At 37.3% G+C, this 18329-nt stretch overlaps 1 protein-coding gene across 4 annotated transcripts in view; it reads left to right on the forward strand.

Moving 5' to 3' along the window:
* The window catches only part of PIK3R1 (phosphoinositide-3-kinase regulatory subunit 1), a 55308-nt gene extending 38606 nt beyond the window's left edge, over nucleotides 1-16702 (forward strand). For 2 of the 4 annotated variants that reach the window (XM_061362255.1, XM_061362256.1), the window contains exons 7-15: nucleotides 5504-5606; nucleotides 6276-6374; nucleotides 6499-6679; nucleotides 7148-7273; nucleotides 8313-8455; nucleotides 8726-8902; nucleotides 9004-9072; nucleotides 11427-11597; nucleotides 12060-16702. In XM_061362255.1, coding sequence (XP_061218239.1) covers nucleotides 5504-5606; nucleotides 6276-6374; nucleotides 6499-6679; nucleotides 7148-7273; nucleotides 8313-8455; nucleotides 8726-8902; nucleotides 9004-9072; nucleotides 11427-11597; nucleotides 12060-12249 — 1259 coding nt within the window. In that variant the 3' untranslated portion in view covers nucleotides 12250-16702. Of the gene's footprint in view, nucleotides 1-1623; nucleotides 1942-3428; nucleotides 4107-5503; nucleotides 5607-6275; nucleotides 6375-6498; nucleotides 6680-7147; nucleotides 7274-8312; nucleotides 8456-8725; nucleotides 8903-9003; nucleotides 9073-11426; nucleotides 11598-12059 lie in introns of those variants that run through there. The other 2 variants (XM_061362258.1, XM_061362257.1) reach the window with 2 other exon arrangements.
* The last annotated feature ends 1627 nt before the right edge of the window (nucleotides 16703-18329 follow it).

Below are 18329 nucleotides of genomic sequence, written 5' to 3' on the forward strand. Positions count from 1 at the left end.
AATAGATTCAGTTGACACCACTCAAGGTTTTGAAATTTAAATTTACATTTCCTAAGTATTAAGATAGAGCAATTGTGTGACAATGCAACTGTGTGCATGCCGGTATCTTTTTTTGGCAAGGCACTCGATTCCGCTCTGTAGAATGATTAGGAACTAATTTTTGCACAAGGCACTGGAATACAAAAAGAATAAAATAAAATTTATTTGGGAAAAAGCCTTATCTTTTATCTCTGTGTTGGTACCTGTGTTTTTTAAAAGTATAAGCAATTCAGTGAACCAGGTTTGGGTTGTCTTCTCTTTTTTGGAAGTATGCTTGTTGTGTATTGTCTCCCTATAAACCAAGAAGCGTTATCAACCCCTTCTATGATTTTAACAGTAAACAGGAGGCATAGCGGTTACTGTCAGAAGTTGGATTAGTGCAGAAACACAGGTTACTATTTCCATTTGAAGTAGGCTGTGCTTTTATGATTGTGCTGCATTAAATTATATAGAGAACTGACAATTGTTCGAGCAGGCAATGGCTAAAATGAGAAAAGTAGGGGGTTGTTATGGGTGAAGCTAATCAATCAACTGTAAAACATCAAAAATGTACTGCAGATATCTGAAGTTTCATTATTAGGTATAAGTGGTATTTTGTAGCATAGGAGGATTTTGGTAGGTGAAGTATTCAGGAGGTGAACACTTTACAATAGCATTTGACTGCCTTAAGGAGCATAAGCAAATCTCAAGGTATGCAGCTACTAGAAGTTCTCAGTTTCCAACAAGAGGGAGGAAAATATTAATTCTCTTCTTTCTCTGAACTAAATCTTGTGTTCTGCTTCTCTTTTCACTTTGAATTTATTTCCTTGTAAAAGTATGGCTAGCAGAGATGTTAACCTCTGTAGGCAAAGGGGAGTGGGCTCGTCAGTTGCTGCTCTGTTCTTTAGCCAGTCTGATCTCCACCAAACACTAAGGCAGTCTGATCTCCACCAAACACTCTGAGCAGTCCCTTTTCATGCCTGTCTGCCCAAGAAACGAACAACCCTGATGTACTGGAAAACACCAAGGATACGGGCAGGTGTTTTTTCTACTATTTTCAGTTTATAGAGAATGGATAAGATGCCTCACAGCATCACACCAGGGGTCTTCAAGTAGCACCTGTATTTGTGATCCAGCGTGAGTGTGGAAGAAGTGATGCTGTGCTTGCAAGCAGGTTATTCTGCTTGCACGGGGCTGTTCTGAGATATGTAGCTCTTTTCAAGAAAGATTTTTATTTTGCTTTTTTTCCAGCAGTGTTAGTAAGCCACTTCCTGCATTTGGCTGTTCATGGCAATTTTATCAGCTTTAAGGCTGCACTCAGCAGCCAGTGACAGAGACTATTTTAAGACCTCTTACAATGGTCTTCTCATTTACTTGGCTAAAATGAGAAAGTTAGCTATGCATTGGCCACTTGTTAGCTGATGACAACTTTTACTTTGAATCTGCTCTCCCCCTCCCCCACCTGAAATCCCTGGCTCAGCAAATATTTGAACCTGCCCAAGTTAATCATGAAACTGAGATCTTTATCAGCGAGAGACGTACGAGCTACTGAGGGTGGTGGTTTCTTTTTTTTTTTTTTCTTTCCACAGTACTAAAGTCAGGTTCACTTTTTAATGATGAACCAGAGTAAGTGGATACCTCCTGCACAGCACAGAGCTCTGAGCAATTGAGAGAGAAGGCTTGGATTTTCTCACTGCATGTTACAGCTCTTCTAGAGATTTTTATGGAACACTGGCAGAGCAGCCTTTTTCCAGAATTTTTTTTCCTTCATTGCTTCAGAGAAGCTTCCTAGTAAAAGGAGGTTTTGGGAGTATTTTTTAAGGAAGATTTTTGTAAGAGGAAACCAAACCATTTTTCAGGTTATTGGATTGTATTTTCAGGCTGTATTACAAGGGCGAGCGTTTGTGATGCATAATTTACAAAGTAAGTGATTTTGAATTTGTGTGTTTTCTTCATCACCTTGTGGAAGTACTGTACTATAACTGATTACCAGGTAGAGCTTTCCTGGTCTTAAGATATGTCAATGAAAGTGAGGTATCTCAGTACCTCTCCAGCTTATCTAGAGAATGGGGAATTGCCTATCTGCCTCCTGTCTTTTCTTGCCTGAAGCTAGGTTAGTCTGAGCTGAGCACTAATCTGGCTACAAGTGTGGGCAGTCCAGAATTTGGCCACCAGTGAAACCTTAGAGAAGTAACTGTTCCTGAAAGCCTTTATTCAAAGAAATAAAATATCCTACTGATCCCAGATGAGATCTAAATGCAGCAGTGTAGTCTTTGTAGGAAATCTTTATAACTGATTTAAATAATTACCTTGGTAACTCAACTGTTTGGGTAGCAGGTGGGCTAACCCTCCAAGTTCAGTGTTTGGGCTTGTGTCTGGGGTGATTTTAAGTATCCTGTTTCATTTTGGAAATGGAAGGAATCTTTAGAGCATGTCTACCTAAACAGGGAGGGGAGTGTACTTCAGAATGAATTTATGGTTGTTAATTTATAAAGCAAGCTATCATGCATTTTTTTGTAGCTGTTGGTACTCCAGACATGTTCTTGTATGTTGGTGCTTGTCTAGAAGGGGTAAGCTGCTGAGCGGCACAGAGGGGTGTGGATATGTGTGAAATATTTGGGAAGGACATGAATTGTGTTAATTTTTTTTAATGAGTATTTGTGAGATAGAGCATATTTCAGCTGCACCAGGCTATCTTATGATGCAGGCACAGATAGTTGCTACAGCTATTCTTTGTTGTGGTTATTTTTGGTATCTGATTTTCTGCCCCCATAGATTATAGTGAGTATGAAGCATTCACACTGTTTTACATAGCATGCTGCTGGGGAATTAAGTCTGTTCTGTGCATGTTTCTTCCAAGAGGTCTGAGAGAGTTATAGTCTGTGATGGGGGGAGTTAAGAAGGAATATTTCTAAACAGTAGGAGGGCACTGGTGACATAAAGTCAAGTGAGGAATGAGACACTGACAAGGGACTCTTGCCTTTAAAAACAATTAACTTGATAAATATCTCAATGAGGACAGGGTAGAGAAACAGTGTGCAAAGGCAGACTAAATCTTGTATCCTGACAGACCGGCTTTGTATGTTCAGCAAAATCACTTCTCAGTATCTTGAATAGTTTTGACTTTCTTCCATGATTTATGCAAGTCTACTGAATGTAAGATTACAATATTTGGGGGGTTGATTAAAAAAAAGGAGTTAGTTTAGATCAATTGCAATTGTATTTTATTACAAAATGATGATGGGGGGGGAGATATCTCTGCACTTAGCACATTTTATATAATAATACCAGTATGTCAGACCTGAATGTCCATTAAAGTACAGAAATCTGCACAATTTAAAAACATAATCCATGTTTCATTATGTGGTGATACATATGCCTCTGTGTATATGTGTAAACTGAATGTGTAATACACATACACACAGAGTCATGCTCTTTTCCCTTCTGCATCTTTAATATGTGCAAAAAGTCCAGAAGCCTTTTAAAGCTTTTTGAATGGTAAACTTCAGGCATCCAAGCAGGAGAGTACAGCTGAGATGTGACCGACCTACTTCTAAAGGGAGCTGTGTGTGAGTGTGCATGTGTTGTGTGCGCCTGTGTGTAGAGCTACGTGCTGCAGCATATCAGCCTTTTGTCGTCCTGCCAGGATTGGACTGTACCATGCTGTAAAGTTAAGAAAATGAGACGGGAACAGGGGCGAGGAGAGCCCAGTTGTTCTTTTCTTTTTAATACCAGGTTTATATTGCAGTTCTGCTAAATGTACGTTCTTTCTGAAACTGAAATTGTCTTAAGATTAATGTAGAACAAAATGAGGAAACAGGAGTGGTCTGGTGACATTATTTTGACATGATTGGCTGAAGATTATGATGTAATAGGTTACAGTGCAGCCCCTTATAGGTTTTAAAATGAATTCCAAGACACCATTACAAAGAGAGCCTGACTCTTTTCTTGAATCTGAGCTCACTCAGTGAAACTTATACAAATGTACAATACTGTCTGGAATATGGAAGAACTGGATATAGAATATCCTAAGACAGATATAAATTGTGGCACAGACTTGATGTTTTACATAGAAATGGATCCACCAGGTAAAACTGCCTTATTATGGAAGACTTAATTCATTTTGGTCTTTACAGTAGCTGCTGAAAAATTTTTAGTGATATGTAGGATTTCTTTACTTTGTTATTAATACAAATATTTTTTTTTTTTCTTTTTTCATAAATTAGGGTTAAATTTTGGTTTAGTGTATGTACTTAGAATCTTAACCTGTAGAAATACCTGTCTGCTTACGTAATTTTTACTGAATTTACCTGTTTCTCTTTTGATTTTATTCTGTCAGATGTAGTTCTAGTTCTGCTGTTGTATCCTAAACATTTTGTATTTCTGTTATTATTTTTGCTATCTCTGTTCTATTAATCACAGCATAATTAAAAGGAGATGCTGTGGTAACTGTGTTGTTTCCTGAAACAGTGATTGCAAATCATTGTTTTGTTTGAGGTAAAAAAAAAAACTTTAAAATCTAACAATATTAATTAAAGACCTGATTTTAGATTTTTTTTTATATCATATAAAATACTATGCTATATTGATATACATTGAAACTTTAAAAGTATCATTTTTGTTAGCTGGTCATAGTAATACAGGATAGGGATGTCTGTAAGGAATGATGTACTTACTGAAAAACTAAAAGAGCTGGGTTGATTTTTAATCCTGATTCCAATGTAGTTCCCCTTGCTACTAAGTCAGGAGTGCTGCAGTATCTTCTCTGGCACTCACTGGTATACGTATGCAGCTTTGACATTGAGAAGAGGGGGATGTGGTTTTTAATCAGTCCTAGCATTTGGAACACAATTTAGTCTGTAGAATACTAAGATTAACATAAGGGATATTTGGGTCACAGATGGGTTTCTTGAAGTGTTGGTTTTGGCAAATCATCATGCAGAATGCTGAGGATGACAAAACCCCAATTCTTCTTTAAATATACATTATTGCTGTGGGTTTGCATCTTTTATTATTCAGGTTCTAGGTGAGGAATCAGCAACATTCCTCTAAGGTCATTACATAAGAGGCAAAAAAGAAGCAGTTTTACGTGCTTTATTGTTTATATTCACCTGACCATAGTGAAAGAAGGTAGAAGCAAACTTCAGATTTTTTTTTCTGTCAAATGCTTTCTTCACAGGGGGAGAATGTATGGTGTTATATTTTGCTTAAAATATATTACTGCAAAAGTAGTGCACTTCTTTTGAAACACTGCATCTTTATTGTGGACTTACATTGTTTTCAGTAAAATATCTTAATTCCTCTAATGTCTTTTAAAGATTGCTCTAATGTTTTTTAAAGATTGTTAGTAGCAGAAAACACTATTTTGTGACTTTTTTTTCTTTTTTTTTCTCATTCACATAACAGTGTGTAATTTCAAGTACTATATAGTCAAGTTTTCAGTGAGTTATAATCAACTTTTTTTTTTTTTTCCTTTCATTTGCAGCACTGCCTCCTAAACCACCAAAACCTAATAGTGTAACTAACAACAGCATGAATAACAACATGGCATTACAAGATGCTGAATGGTACTGGGGAGATATCTCAAGGTAAATAAGCTCAAGACATGTATTTCATATGGTTTTGCTATGCTATTTTATGCATATGTATTATGCTTCAGTATCGAAAAATTACAGTTCTAAGAGCCAATTTTGGGACATTTTCCAAAACTAATATATTACAGTTGATTTTAATCCAAACACGACCAAAAAGTTGGTGGCAGTCACATAGAATGTAGTATGTGAAATGATCGTTCTATTACTTTAAGATACAGTGTATGTAATGCTAGCATGACAGGACAGCACAAAGTAAGCATTTTTTTCTTGTCTTTCATTCAGAACCTCAACTGTAGGAGCAGCAGTTAACAAGCCAGACTAACAAGTGCCATATATTAGCAACATTTTTAACTGTACTATATATAGGTATGCTAGACCAGCACTCGCTGCTCCAATTGTGCAGGCTTGTATGAACAAGCAGAAAGACCTTTGCATGAATATAATTTCATCCAGCAGTGAGAGGACATAGAATATACCATTTTTATATCACAGTTGTTCTCCTGCAATGTTAACTAAGCTATTAAGTAACTGTATTTATTAATATGGAGATCAAGAAGATTTCTGAAACCCCCAAGTTCAAAACCAGAAGATTTTAAAGCTCAGTGAGAGAATAAATGAGTGAGAAGTAGCTGAAATGATTGGTTACTTTTGCTTTCATTTTAGAGAAGAAGTAAATGAGAAGCTCCGAGACACTGCTGATGGTACCTTTTTGGTACGAGATGCTTCAACCAAAATGCATGGGGACTACACACTTACGCTAAGGTAAGATTAATTACAGTAGGTCTGTAATACTTGACAGTAAATGCAATACTGCATTTAAAATACAGTGTTCTTTGGGAAGTAGTAATTGAATTATGCCTAACTTTTCAACAAACTTTATTTGCAGGAAAGGAGGAAATAACAAATTAATCAAAATCTTTCATCGAGATGGAAAATACGGCTTTTCTGACCCATTAACTTTCAACTCTGTGGTTGAGCTAATAAACCACTACCGGAATGAATCTCTAGCCCAGTACAATCCTAAACTGGATGTAAAATTATTGTATCCAGTATCTAAGTACCAGCAGGTAATTTCATCTGTTTTCTTTGTGTTTCACTTAAATACATAGAAATTACTGCAGACTGGGGAGTCATTTACCATGAAGAACTTCAGCTGTGTTAGAACATGAAAAAAATTAAGTGGGTATAAAAATTGATATTTTTGTTTAAAACCAACTCCACAGTTTACATACAAATAATTAAATACTGCAGATACATTATTAAGAAACAAACTTATGTTAATAAATATTCCACTCATTATGATGAAATATATAATTTTCAGTATAAAGGTGACCACTTGCAATGCAAAGTTGCTTTTTGTCTTTTTTTTCTTATTGGCATATTATGCATGTAATATGTTATATCTCCATGCTTATGAAAGAGGAGTCACATTTCCATGTAACTATCTAGGCAATTTTTTAGCAGTTCCATCCTGAAAATGTATGCAATATAATTGTTTCTTTATGGAATATCTTTCCATCTGCTCGTCACTCCAGGATCAAGTTGTAAAAGAGGATAGCATTGAAGCAGTGGGAAAGAAACTACATGAATATAATACCCAATTCCAAGAAAAAAGCCGAGAATATGACAGACTTTATGAAGACTACACAAGAACTTCACAGGTGAGCTGGATTTGAAACCAAAGGGAGAGGGGAAGGCTTCTGTAGATTTAGAATGTTATTGTAAATTCATGCTGCTGTCTTCCTCCATCCTCATCCTCCTCCATTCTGCCACCACTACCATTGCCTAAAAGAGGGAAACATACCTAATATGCTTGCTCAATAAGTAGAATTGCTTATTGGTGTCTGAAAAGTCACCACCTGTAACGTAACCCATGCTGTGCCCAACTCCAACACGTGCATCCAAAACAGGCACAGAACTGTCCTAATATACGAGCACTCCTGACTACTGACCTCATCAAGTTCTGAGTTACAGTTTTCAATGCACATTTGCAGGGAAGCACTGCATTTTATTACTGGGTTTTGAAGGGTATGGTTTCACCTGTACAGAGTAGAGATGGTGTGTAGATACAGTGAAGGAAAGAAAAGCTGCTTCTGTCCTTCTTTCAGTTTGAATCAATTATTAGCCAAGTCTTGAAGTTCCAGTGAATTAATGTGGTTTTACAGACCCAGAATCAAGACTGCTTCTTAAAATGTGCAGGAAATATGCCTAAAAAATAATTGAAGAAAGGTGAAGAAGTTCAGGCAACTTGAACATTTTAAAATTATTTAAAAGACTTGACTATTGGCTAACTATGTAGAGGCAGGAGGATGGACTAGATGACATCTTGAGACCTGTCCAGGCAAGTACCTTACTCTTTTATTTCAGAGACCCAGATGTGCCTCTGAAGACATTAGTTGGTGCGAAGGGCAAAGTGCCTTGCCGTAAGGCTCTAATCATCACAAATTAAATATAGTTGTATGGAAAAAAATATTGTAGGTAGCTTTGTCTAGCACTTTCTCTTTCTTCAAAAACCCCATCATGGTAGCCTTTTGCACAGGTCTGTTATTTCTGTGTTACAAGGCTCTGCAGACAGAATGCATTCTGGTAAAGGGATATTGAAGTCTTCTTTTACAATATATTGAAGTGTTTCTGTGATGCAACCAATAAATCATCCCCTCTGTCTGATAACAACTGTAATAAAAAATATTTTATTTTCAGGAAATTCAAATGAAAAGAACAGCTATTGAAGCATTTAATGAAACAATAAAAATATTTGAAGAGCAGTGCCAGACACAAGAAAGATACAGTAAGGAATACATTGAAAAATTTAAACGGGAAGGAAATGAAAAAGAAATACAAAGGTCAGTATTTGTATTTGCATTTCCAACTTGTATGATTTTGAAGAAAGAAACAGTGCCAAGTATAGATCTGCAAGTTGGCAAGTTTGAGGTTGCTCATCAGTTGTTCGTTTCACATCTACCCCATTTGAAGCAAAAGAAGCCTCTTTTGCAAAATGTATAGCTACATCTAGAGAAATAATCTGTTTTCTTAAGTGTCTGTACCATTGAATAGCAGATTATAAAGTTATGAATAAAATACCAGAGTGTAACCAATCATGTTATTCTGTTCAGAATCATGCACAACTATGAAAAACTGAAGTCTCGAATCAGTGAAATCGTGGACAGCAGACGTAGATTAGAAGAGGATTTGAAGAAGCAAGCAGCTGAGTATAGAGAGATAGACAAGCGTATGAACAGCATTAAGCCAGACCTCATACAGCTGAGGAAGACAAGAGATCAATACTTGATGTGAGTATCATTATGAATTAATAAAGTTTTTTTAAGTTTTTTTTTAATTGGTATCCAACTTCTGTGACAAAAAAATAAATTTATTTGCAATTACTGTCCAGGTGGCTGACTCAAAAAGGTGTTCGTCAAAAGAAGTTGAATGAATGGCTTGGAAATGAAAATACAGAAGAGTGAGTATTAAAAGATTTAAGTATTTCTGGTATTCCAAATCATCTTATGTTAAAGTGAGATTAAGCATATTTAATTCCTGAACCACAAAGCGGAAATCTTAAGCCTGGGTCTCCTGTAACAGTGCATACTGTTAAAACATGGCAGGCCTATATAATGCAAGTATTAGAAAGGATTCTGTCTCGCACCATACTCTTATTCAGGGAAGTATATAATCAAGTTACTATAGCAAAGCGCTCAGTATAACCTGTGTCTTTATTCTTACCAGAAAAATAAAGGTCATAAGGTGTTAGTATCTTATAAAGATGCTATATGGATGGATAAATTGTTCAGAAGGTCTCTGAGGCATGGGGTCAGCTTGAAGGCTTTTTCCAGCCTTCAGGCATTGGTGCCATGGTGCTATCTAGTATAGGGTTACCCACATTAGTGTGTCACATTGCTATCGGATGTGATGAAACTGTATAAGCTGAAGAGTGGTCCTTCTCTGGTTTTGTGGTCTAATTAATTTTTCTGGGAAATGGTGGGATAGTATTCTGACATTTCAAGCAATTCATTTTACTGTAGGTTCTGACAGGAGCTTGGCTAACGAGTGTGTTTCACTTCATTCCTGAGAAAAAAGCAAAAAGCATCTGGGGGTTGTGAATGTAGACCAAATTTAAACAAAAGCAGTCCACAAAATAGTATCAGAAGTATAGTAACAGTGAAGAATGAACAAGTAGAAAAATCAGAAAAACAAAGTTGTCCTAGTAATGTTCATATCAACAGAAACTGCCTGTATAGTTTCTTGTGCACGCCTTTCACAGTGCCTGCCTGAGCACACAGCAAAAGCAGCAGACTGACAACGACTCTTTAGTGGATTACATTCTAGCCTTGTCCACATCTGTTTTATTTTGTCTTGGTTTATTGAGTCTCCTACTGTTATCCTGGAAATTGTGCATCTCTGCTCTAGCTGTACTGGTAGAAGCAGGGGATAAAAATGGCATACATGTTTTAAAGCCATATTGTATACTCAGTCTTACCACAGCTCAAAGATGATATGATGGAGTATATGAAGGCACCTGTTTCCAGTGGTACTCCCATCACTTTAAACAGTAGACAAACATCAATGCCAGGCCATGGTTTTAGTGTAACATTAAAACAGTAAATGTAACTGTTTAAAGGAAACCTTCCTTTTTTCTCACTCTGTGACTCTCCTTGCTAGTGAGTCTGGTAAGTGCTCGGGTCTCTGCTGGAAAATGAAACTTTCAAAATATGACTTTTTTCCTGAAGTTGTAATGCAGTGAAATATTAATATTTTACTTTGAGCAGAAAGTAAAACAGGAACCTCTGTCTGTATGCTCTGTTTGCAAATAGAGCCACTGCTGAATCCATTTGAACGTCATGCATGACAAAAGAGTATACAATGGGATAAGAGACCTAGAGAGAGTATAGGTCTCTCTAGGGACCTTCTTGTCATCTGAAACAAAAGTTCATTCTTGTATGAGAGTTTGTGTAGACTACTTTGAGAATCTTCAGAAAGACAGAAGATGAGTGAGAGGTCATGTTTTTGTAGAACAAAGAAAACTGAGTAAAAACCTATAATAATACATTAGCTAAGCACAGAATGATCGCAAGCTGAGCAGGAGAGGCAGGGCACACCAGTGCAGGCTGCTGGGGGAGTGGGGAGCTCTGAGACTGCAGAATATCAAAGTGGTTGTTCACACAGCTGAACCAGAGACATCTTTCATGGTGGGCTTTAGCTCAGAGGGTTCTTTATAACCCTGAATCAGCTTTATAGTTGGTGGCTGTTCTGGTAGAGAAGGCCCTATATTATATGCTCTTGTCATAGTCTAGTAATAAGTTGAGAGAGAGCACTCTACTCTTCCACCCTTTCCACAAAGCCATCTCCCATATAAATAATTAATCTGTCTACCTGTGCAACTGCTCATAGCTTTCCCAAGCAGCATCTGTTGTTGATACATTGCATGATTTTTCACTGCTGACCAAATGTTCTGATCTTTGGAAATAAAGCTGACTCAGAGGGGATTGATTTTGTTGGGTTTGCTATTTACCAAAACAGTTAGCCGTAGTAGAAGTACTGACAAACTTGCAGCAGATTCTGAAATATAAAACAGCATCCTTTTATATACTTCTTCAGATTTACATGTGTTTTTAAAAGACGCAAGAGCCAGAAATTATATTTTATTTTTATGCAGTGTTTTGAAAGTGGTTTACATCCCTAATTTTGCCAGGAAGGCATTCTAGTAACCACTGACTTTTTTTTTCTTTTTTAAAGTAATATGAAATGGGGACTACTTAATTCATGGATTTTGCTCTGCTGTGTTTTTCACAAACACATTTTGTCCTATTTCAACAGCCAATACTCTATGGTAGAAGATGATGAAGACTTGCCCCATCATGATGAGAGAACATGGAATGTGGGAAATATCAATAGAAGCCAAGCTGAAAATCTGCTGCGGGGAAAACGAGATGGAACATTCCTTGTTCGAGAGAGCAGCAAACAAGGCTGCTATGCCTGCTCTGTTGTGTACGTACCCTAATTTGTGAATGATGTAGCCAACATTTGAGGCACCTACTCTGAGCCAAGGACACATAGACAATTCGAATATGCATGGATCCTACTAGACCTTTGGGCTCAGCAGCACACTAGCAAGTCCTGAGGCCATCCTTATTGTTGCTCCATTTCTTTCACAGCTCAAAGCTGTGCAACTCCCACAGATAAGCCTCATGCAAAAGAAAGGAAACCAAAGCATGGATGCATTCCTTTCTGTGCAACTGCTAAGTCCTGCCTGTCTCCTCCCTCTCTAAGCTAACACAACATCTGGGAATTTGGGTTAAACCTAGGCTTTTACCATTATCCTACCACAGAATACAGGAATTATATGTAGTGACTAGCATCTTAAAATTTATTGCCAGTACCTTATTTTCTAGTTTAACTTTACTGACAAACCAAAACCCATTTGTTTTGTTTGTTTTTTTTCCTCTTCAGGGTGGATGGAGAAGTAAAGCACTGTGTGATAAATAAAACACCTACTGGATACGGATTTGCCGAGCCGTATAACTTGTACAGCTCACTCAAAGAACTGGTGCTACATTATCAACACACATCACTTGTGCAGCACAATGACTCTCTCAATGTCACACTAGCCTACCCAGTATATGCACAGCAGAGGCGATGAAGATCTTAATACTCTGGGTTGTTTGGGTTTTTTCTGTAGAAGAGATTTGACAACATTGAGGCCTCTGGAGAGAAAAGGCTCCTTTCAGCCTTACTGAAGAATTTGAGCTGCAGTATCAAAGCTGTCTGTCTTCAGATGGGAATAGAGCTTTCTTTCACAACTGCAGTGGGAGAAATCACAGTACTAAGCTGTGAATGTATGTTTCTAATCTGAAGTGCTTTTTTTTTAGTTAAGAAAAGATAAACACAAGAGAGAGAAATCCAAACCTGATCTCCCTGCAGGGACATAGAGGCCTTTAAGCTTGGTGCTTGTTTACGACCACTTCTGAAGCTTTACCAGCTAGAACATTGGATTCTCCAGACAAAAGGTATAAGAGGTCTTTGTCATTTGATTAGTGGAATTTTCATGGTCACAACCTGGCTTGGATTTGGTGTTGCTGCGCTCAGTGGATCCAGACACACAGCATTGTGGATTTTTTGGTTTCTGGTGAATGATATGTAGCAGAATGGCACTTTCATTTCTAGGGACACTTTAAAAGGACTTCGGTTACAGTATGTTGTTCCGAGTAATTGTAATAGCAAAGTGCCAGGAAGTGTTTTGTTTAGACGTTTGAAATCCAGTTTTAAGAATATAAAACTGAAGAAAACGGGACTTTCAATGGCATACAATATATAATTATGTACATAGTATTGGATGACTAACTATCATGGATGGAAACTATCAATACCAAACTGCATCTTTTTTTTCCTTTTCTTTTTGCTGAAAGCTAAATTCTTAGATCATGCTATGCAATACTGAATTTTCTTTAGGCTGTAGTCTTTTCTCAAGCATATCTGCAGGTTAAGCTTGGTTTTCTTTCTTGCTTCCCTGTCTTCTATTTCCTTTTGTTCTTTTGCCTGAGAATATATTTCCTGGTGATTATTTTTGTTACTCATTTTGTTGTTTGTTTGGTTTTGGGGTTTTTTTTGTTGTTGTTTTTGTTTTGGTTTTTTGTTGGGGGGGGGTGTTTGCTTTTTTTTCCTTTTTTTTTTTTTTAATGTACAGAAAGCCAGCAACAGTTGGCTTCAGAATTAAAACTATGAAATATTCTACAATTTTCTTTGTATAGAATACTGAGCTACTAGCTCAAAGTTTTAAGAGTATTTTTTTTTTCACTAAATATTTTGTTGGGCAGTGCCTGATAAGCTTCAAAGCTGCTTTATTCAATAAAAAATATATGAACATTATGGAACATCACTGAGTCCAACAATATTGTTTCAGAAATATCTTTAGAATACGGTACCACGCTGTTTGCTTCTTAAAGCATTTTGAACTTCTGTCATGATTGTCTTTGTATTTGGAAGATGAAAAATTGTGTATCCTTCTCTGATAGCAATTGCAGAAAAACAGGGGATATTTAGCTATTGGAGAAGATAGTTTGGATCTTTGAATTATTCCATTTTTCACAGTAAATAAAAGACTTCTTGACCTACTGTGGCAGAATTTTTGTCAGCATGTCATGGTATTTTCATTTCATATGAAGGAACTTTCTCTAACCTGTTGCCTAGCTTTGTTTTTTTGTATTAGTATTGTGAAAAAGAGACTCCCACCTTTACTGATAGTGTTTGGATACAACATGGAGCTAATTTAAGACTGGAAAATGTTTTTCAAATCATTAGGTTATTACATTTAACTTTTTGGATTTACTTCCATAAATTTGCAGGCTGATACCATATAAAAAGTAAACATTTTTATAATTTCCAGCACCAGAGACTTATAGAATCATGTTTGAGTTAAAGGAAAGGAATACATGAATTCCACTAATGCAGACTTACTAAGAATTCTGGGATAATTCACTGTGGGTGGTTTGCAATGGTTGCTTACTGTCCTGACCACTGAGAAAATTCACACATTGCAAACTGATAAAGTAATGAAGTTCAGAGAAATCTTGAAGATGTTCTAACTAGGTGAACATACGAATTTATTCTCTCCCAAGATGCAAAGGCAAGACCCATTACTATTAAAGAGAGTTGTACACACAATTAAAAGAGTAAGACCCATGGTGTTCTCTCATAATAGCTCTGGTTTAGAGATACATGTGTTTAGTTCAAAGTATGAGGTACTTACTAAGCTGTTGGAAGTAATAAGAGGAAATTTGTCAGTCTCTGGTACTTTTCATATTATTTTTGATTCTTTACATTATTCCTTCATTTCTGAAGCTGTAAAGCTTTTGGTTTTATTTTGATTTTGTGCTTTTTTTTTTTTTTTTCTTTTTTTTTTGGGGGGGGTGGGTGTGGAGATTGTTTTTGCTTCCCTATAGATATGATTCCTGATACAAATTCTGGTAAGAAAATAAGATTCAACCAACATTAGTGTTTCAGAATAGTCACAACTTCAAAATTATTCTGAATATCTTATACTCAATAGAAATTTAGTCTTCATCCCTTCCTTTATTCATTCCACACTTTTCAGGCCTGTACAGTCATGTAAATTTGATTTACTAATAACTGGCTTTTACTATGAAAAGCACCATCAGTTACTCTTATCATGCCAGTTATACTACTGGGCTTGAAGTTATAAATTAGTTCAATATACAACAGTTTAACACTTGTAGCAATCCAAGATACTCTTTTGACATATATTAATTTTTGAATGTTAAATATTTTAAGAGTAAAATTGTATTTTTTTCTCTATAAGCAAAATATATGTAATCTGAATTGATGTTTCACGTAGCATTTGTCAAGAAATTTTATCGTAGTTAAGGCATTTGGATCTAATTTTCCTCATAGTAAGAAATCCTCTGCTATGTCAGTGGGCCTTATCCTTAGCATGCCCAGCCCAGTATGGAATATAACTTTTTCCTGTTGTGCTCTTCATCTGTGGTTGTAGCAGAGAAAAAAATAGTGTGTGTACAAATTTGGCACTTGCTTTTCTTGCACAAGCAACTATGAGAAATAAGCACTATGTTGTGGGGATGAGTGCTTAAGACTCTTATGGGGATATCCTGCCTACACAGGGTCTGTGCAATTTGCAAGGATCACTTACGCCCTCAGATTGGTTTGAGTGGGTTTTCTTTGGTACTTACATATTGCATGGCGTCCGCATTTCCCTCACTGCTTAATACACAGTGCTAAGTCCTGTCAAAGGCCCTGTTCACTGCAGAGTTGTTTGTCTTTAAGGTACCATGTTGTTCACTCCAGTTTTGATTTGGTCTCAGACTAATATATACAGAAAAAAAACAGGTGGGTATAACTGAAGAAACGCACTGTTTTTCTGTATTTCTAATGACATATATTTTTTCCCATCCAATGTAATTCAAGGGTGGGATTTATTTGTTATGTATTTTTAGTTTGGAGTACTTTTATTTTAAATCCCTGAGTTACGCTGCACTGCAGCATCACTTTCACAAGGCCTTTGAAACATATGAGAATAACACAGAGAACCAAAACCCTTAAGCAAAATTAGGAGTTTCTGATTTCCCTAAGTTTAAATTTGAATTGGCAGGTTTGGGGATATGTATCTGTGCATATGTGTGCACATTTGCTGTGTTTATGTATGAATAGATACCAATTTAGGTGTATTTTCACCAAACGTGATCATTTTGCTGAATTCAGTAAGTGATATAATTGACTTTGCTTAAAGACACACGCACATGCACACTAGACCTTTGTGAGTGCAGCATGTTTCCAAATGCAGTTAGAAAACTGGGTTTCTGTGTTGTTGGATATTTTCTTAAAAAAAAAAAAAAAAAAAAAAAAAAACTTGTCTGTATGGTTCAGTTATCTGAGAAATCTTGTCAAGCAATCTGTAAAACCAAATCTTAAATTTTCTATTTGGTGTCAACTGTTCTGTAGTGAAGAAATGGCTTTGTCTTGTAATTGGCAATGAAATAATAATGCTTGGGAAAACATTCTGATGCTTCTAATGGGCAAAACTTCTGCCGATTTTCACTCAGTGCTTTTGCTATGCATGGTATTAAGTTGGGAAAGTGAATCCTGATACTATTTCTCTTCAGGGTCACTTCAGAAATGGGCAGCTCAAACCACAATGCCTCCCATGGGACAGGGTTCCAAAATGCAACATTGGATACAGAATCATGTTGGATTTACTGCAGCTGAAGACTACACTGGGCTGTGGGAGTTGGTAACACTGCATTGTACTTGTCCTAATGAGATTGCATTAGCTGCCCAAGATGCTGCTACTTTTTTTTTTTAATTATTATTCTTGTTTTTAAAAATAAAGCTCTGTTCTGTTAAATGTCTTTAAAACATTAAGATTACTTTGTCTTTAAATGGTCTTTGAGGAGGTGGAGCGTAACGTGGGTTGGAAATTGCCTTTTCAAGGCAACAGTGTGACAGCATGCCTCCTTGAAATTTCATTCAAGCTATAGAGTTGATGGAGCTGTGTCTTGTTTTTAAGTTGCTTTAAAACTTGTACTGTCTTCAAGCTGAATAAAGGTTGTTTTGAAACTGCATTTCAGTCGTTGAGTCTTCAGTAAGGACTGAACTGTTTACCAGCATCCTTGGCCTACTTTTCCTGTCTATATATGGCCTACTTTGAAAATGAGGCCCAAATGCTCATATCATTAGAGCAAATTAGGGAGCAAATAATCTGACTCACAGCTATCCTGTGAACTGAATGGAGTGGTAAAATGACAGAACTCATCTGATACTCTTGCAAAAGCAGTACAGTGATCTGTGATCTTTTTACACTGCAGATAAAGTTCTGGTTCTTCTGAAATCAGTGTGAGTTTTGCCACTGATTTCCATGAGGCCAGCCTACCAGCGTTTATAGCTAGAAATCATTTACCCACTTCATGGCGGCATCTAACTGTGAAAATCAACATGAGAATGAAGAAAAGGAGGGAGGATGGGACTGAGCAAGACTGAGAATTTTTTTCTTCCTGTTGTTATTGGTATTGTGTTATCTGACTTCTTCAAGCCCATTCATACCTTGCCCCAGGAGAGGTCCTTTTGGGAAGTCAGCTAGCCACCCTGGAAGCAAAAATACCTTCATATTCCCATTCTGCCCAAGGTTTCCATTCCAAAATCTGCCGACACTTTGCTTGCAGTAGTCACACAATACTTCCTGACTGAGGTACTCGGGCAACCCAGGCTACAACATTGCCATTGGCCCTTACAGGTTCTCACAAGAAACTTAGATTGAAAGCTATTATCGTATTTTTAGCCCACTTATTAGAAAGTAGGGCTAGATCTCCGATGAACGTGTCTGTCGCAGTTCTTCTCAGCAAGCTGATTCTTTTAAACAGACACCGAGTTTATCTTGTTCCTGCTCTCTGAACTAGTGTTGAGCAACAGAAATGATTCGGCAGCCATAGAGCTCAACATCTAAACATAAAGTCAGCTAGGCCATAAGTCACGCATTGTCCATCATCAGCTATTGAGAGAAATTAAGAGTGGCTGATCATAGTCAGCAGAACCCTGCTTTCCGCAGGTATCTTGCCTGTATCATACATTGTAGAGAAATCACTCTTGGCAGATTGGAAAGAGTTTGCAAAAACGGCATTCTGTTTTTGCTATCTGCAGTCAAACACATCCCCACTTCCCTTGCTGATCTCTTGCTAAGGCTCGATGGCCATTTCTCATAGGGAATATTAAAAACTGCTTAAATCTCTCTTTGTGCAGTTGCAAGTGGGTGTGATAGGTTTAAAGGCTTGAGAATGTTCATTGTGGGGATTTTCCTACCCAAGCCACTTGACTTGTGTGAAGCCGCGTGTGAGTAACTTCATGCAAATCCTTTTGTATAAGCTGCGAGGCCAAAAAGGGAAGAGGAGATGTGGAAACTTCCCACTGCTGCCTTCTCCAGGCGTCACTGTAGGGATAGGTGGCATCTGCTTCCCTCAGCCCCCAGCCCCATCATCCCATCCCAGACCCAACACCCAGGATCACACAGGGACTCTTTTGGCATGATCACATTTAGGATGCACCTAACATTTACCCCATGGGTCTGACACAGCACAGGGGCCCTTGTTCGGAGGTGGAAACTGGGAAAGTGGCAAACGGTGAGGTCCTGCCAGCACCCTGTTGGAAAGAAGGCTAAAAATAATTCAGTTGCGCTTTCCCTGCAGGATGGCACACAGG

This window comes from Neopsephotus bourkii, unplaced genomic scaffold, assembly GCF_033783945.1.
Source record: "Neopsephotus bourkii isolate Nb327-2 ecotype Australia unplaced genomic scaffold, CSIRO-AGI_Nbou_v1 NB_1107, whole genome shotgun sequence".
In the NCBI taxonomy this organism is placed as follows: domain Eukaryota; kingdom Metazoa; phylum Chordata; class Aves; order Psittaciformes; family Psittacidae; genus Neopsephotus; species Neopsephotus bourkii.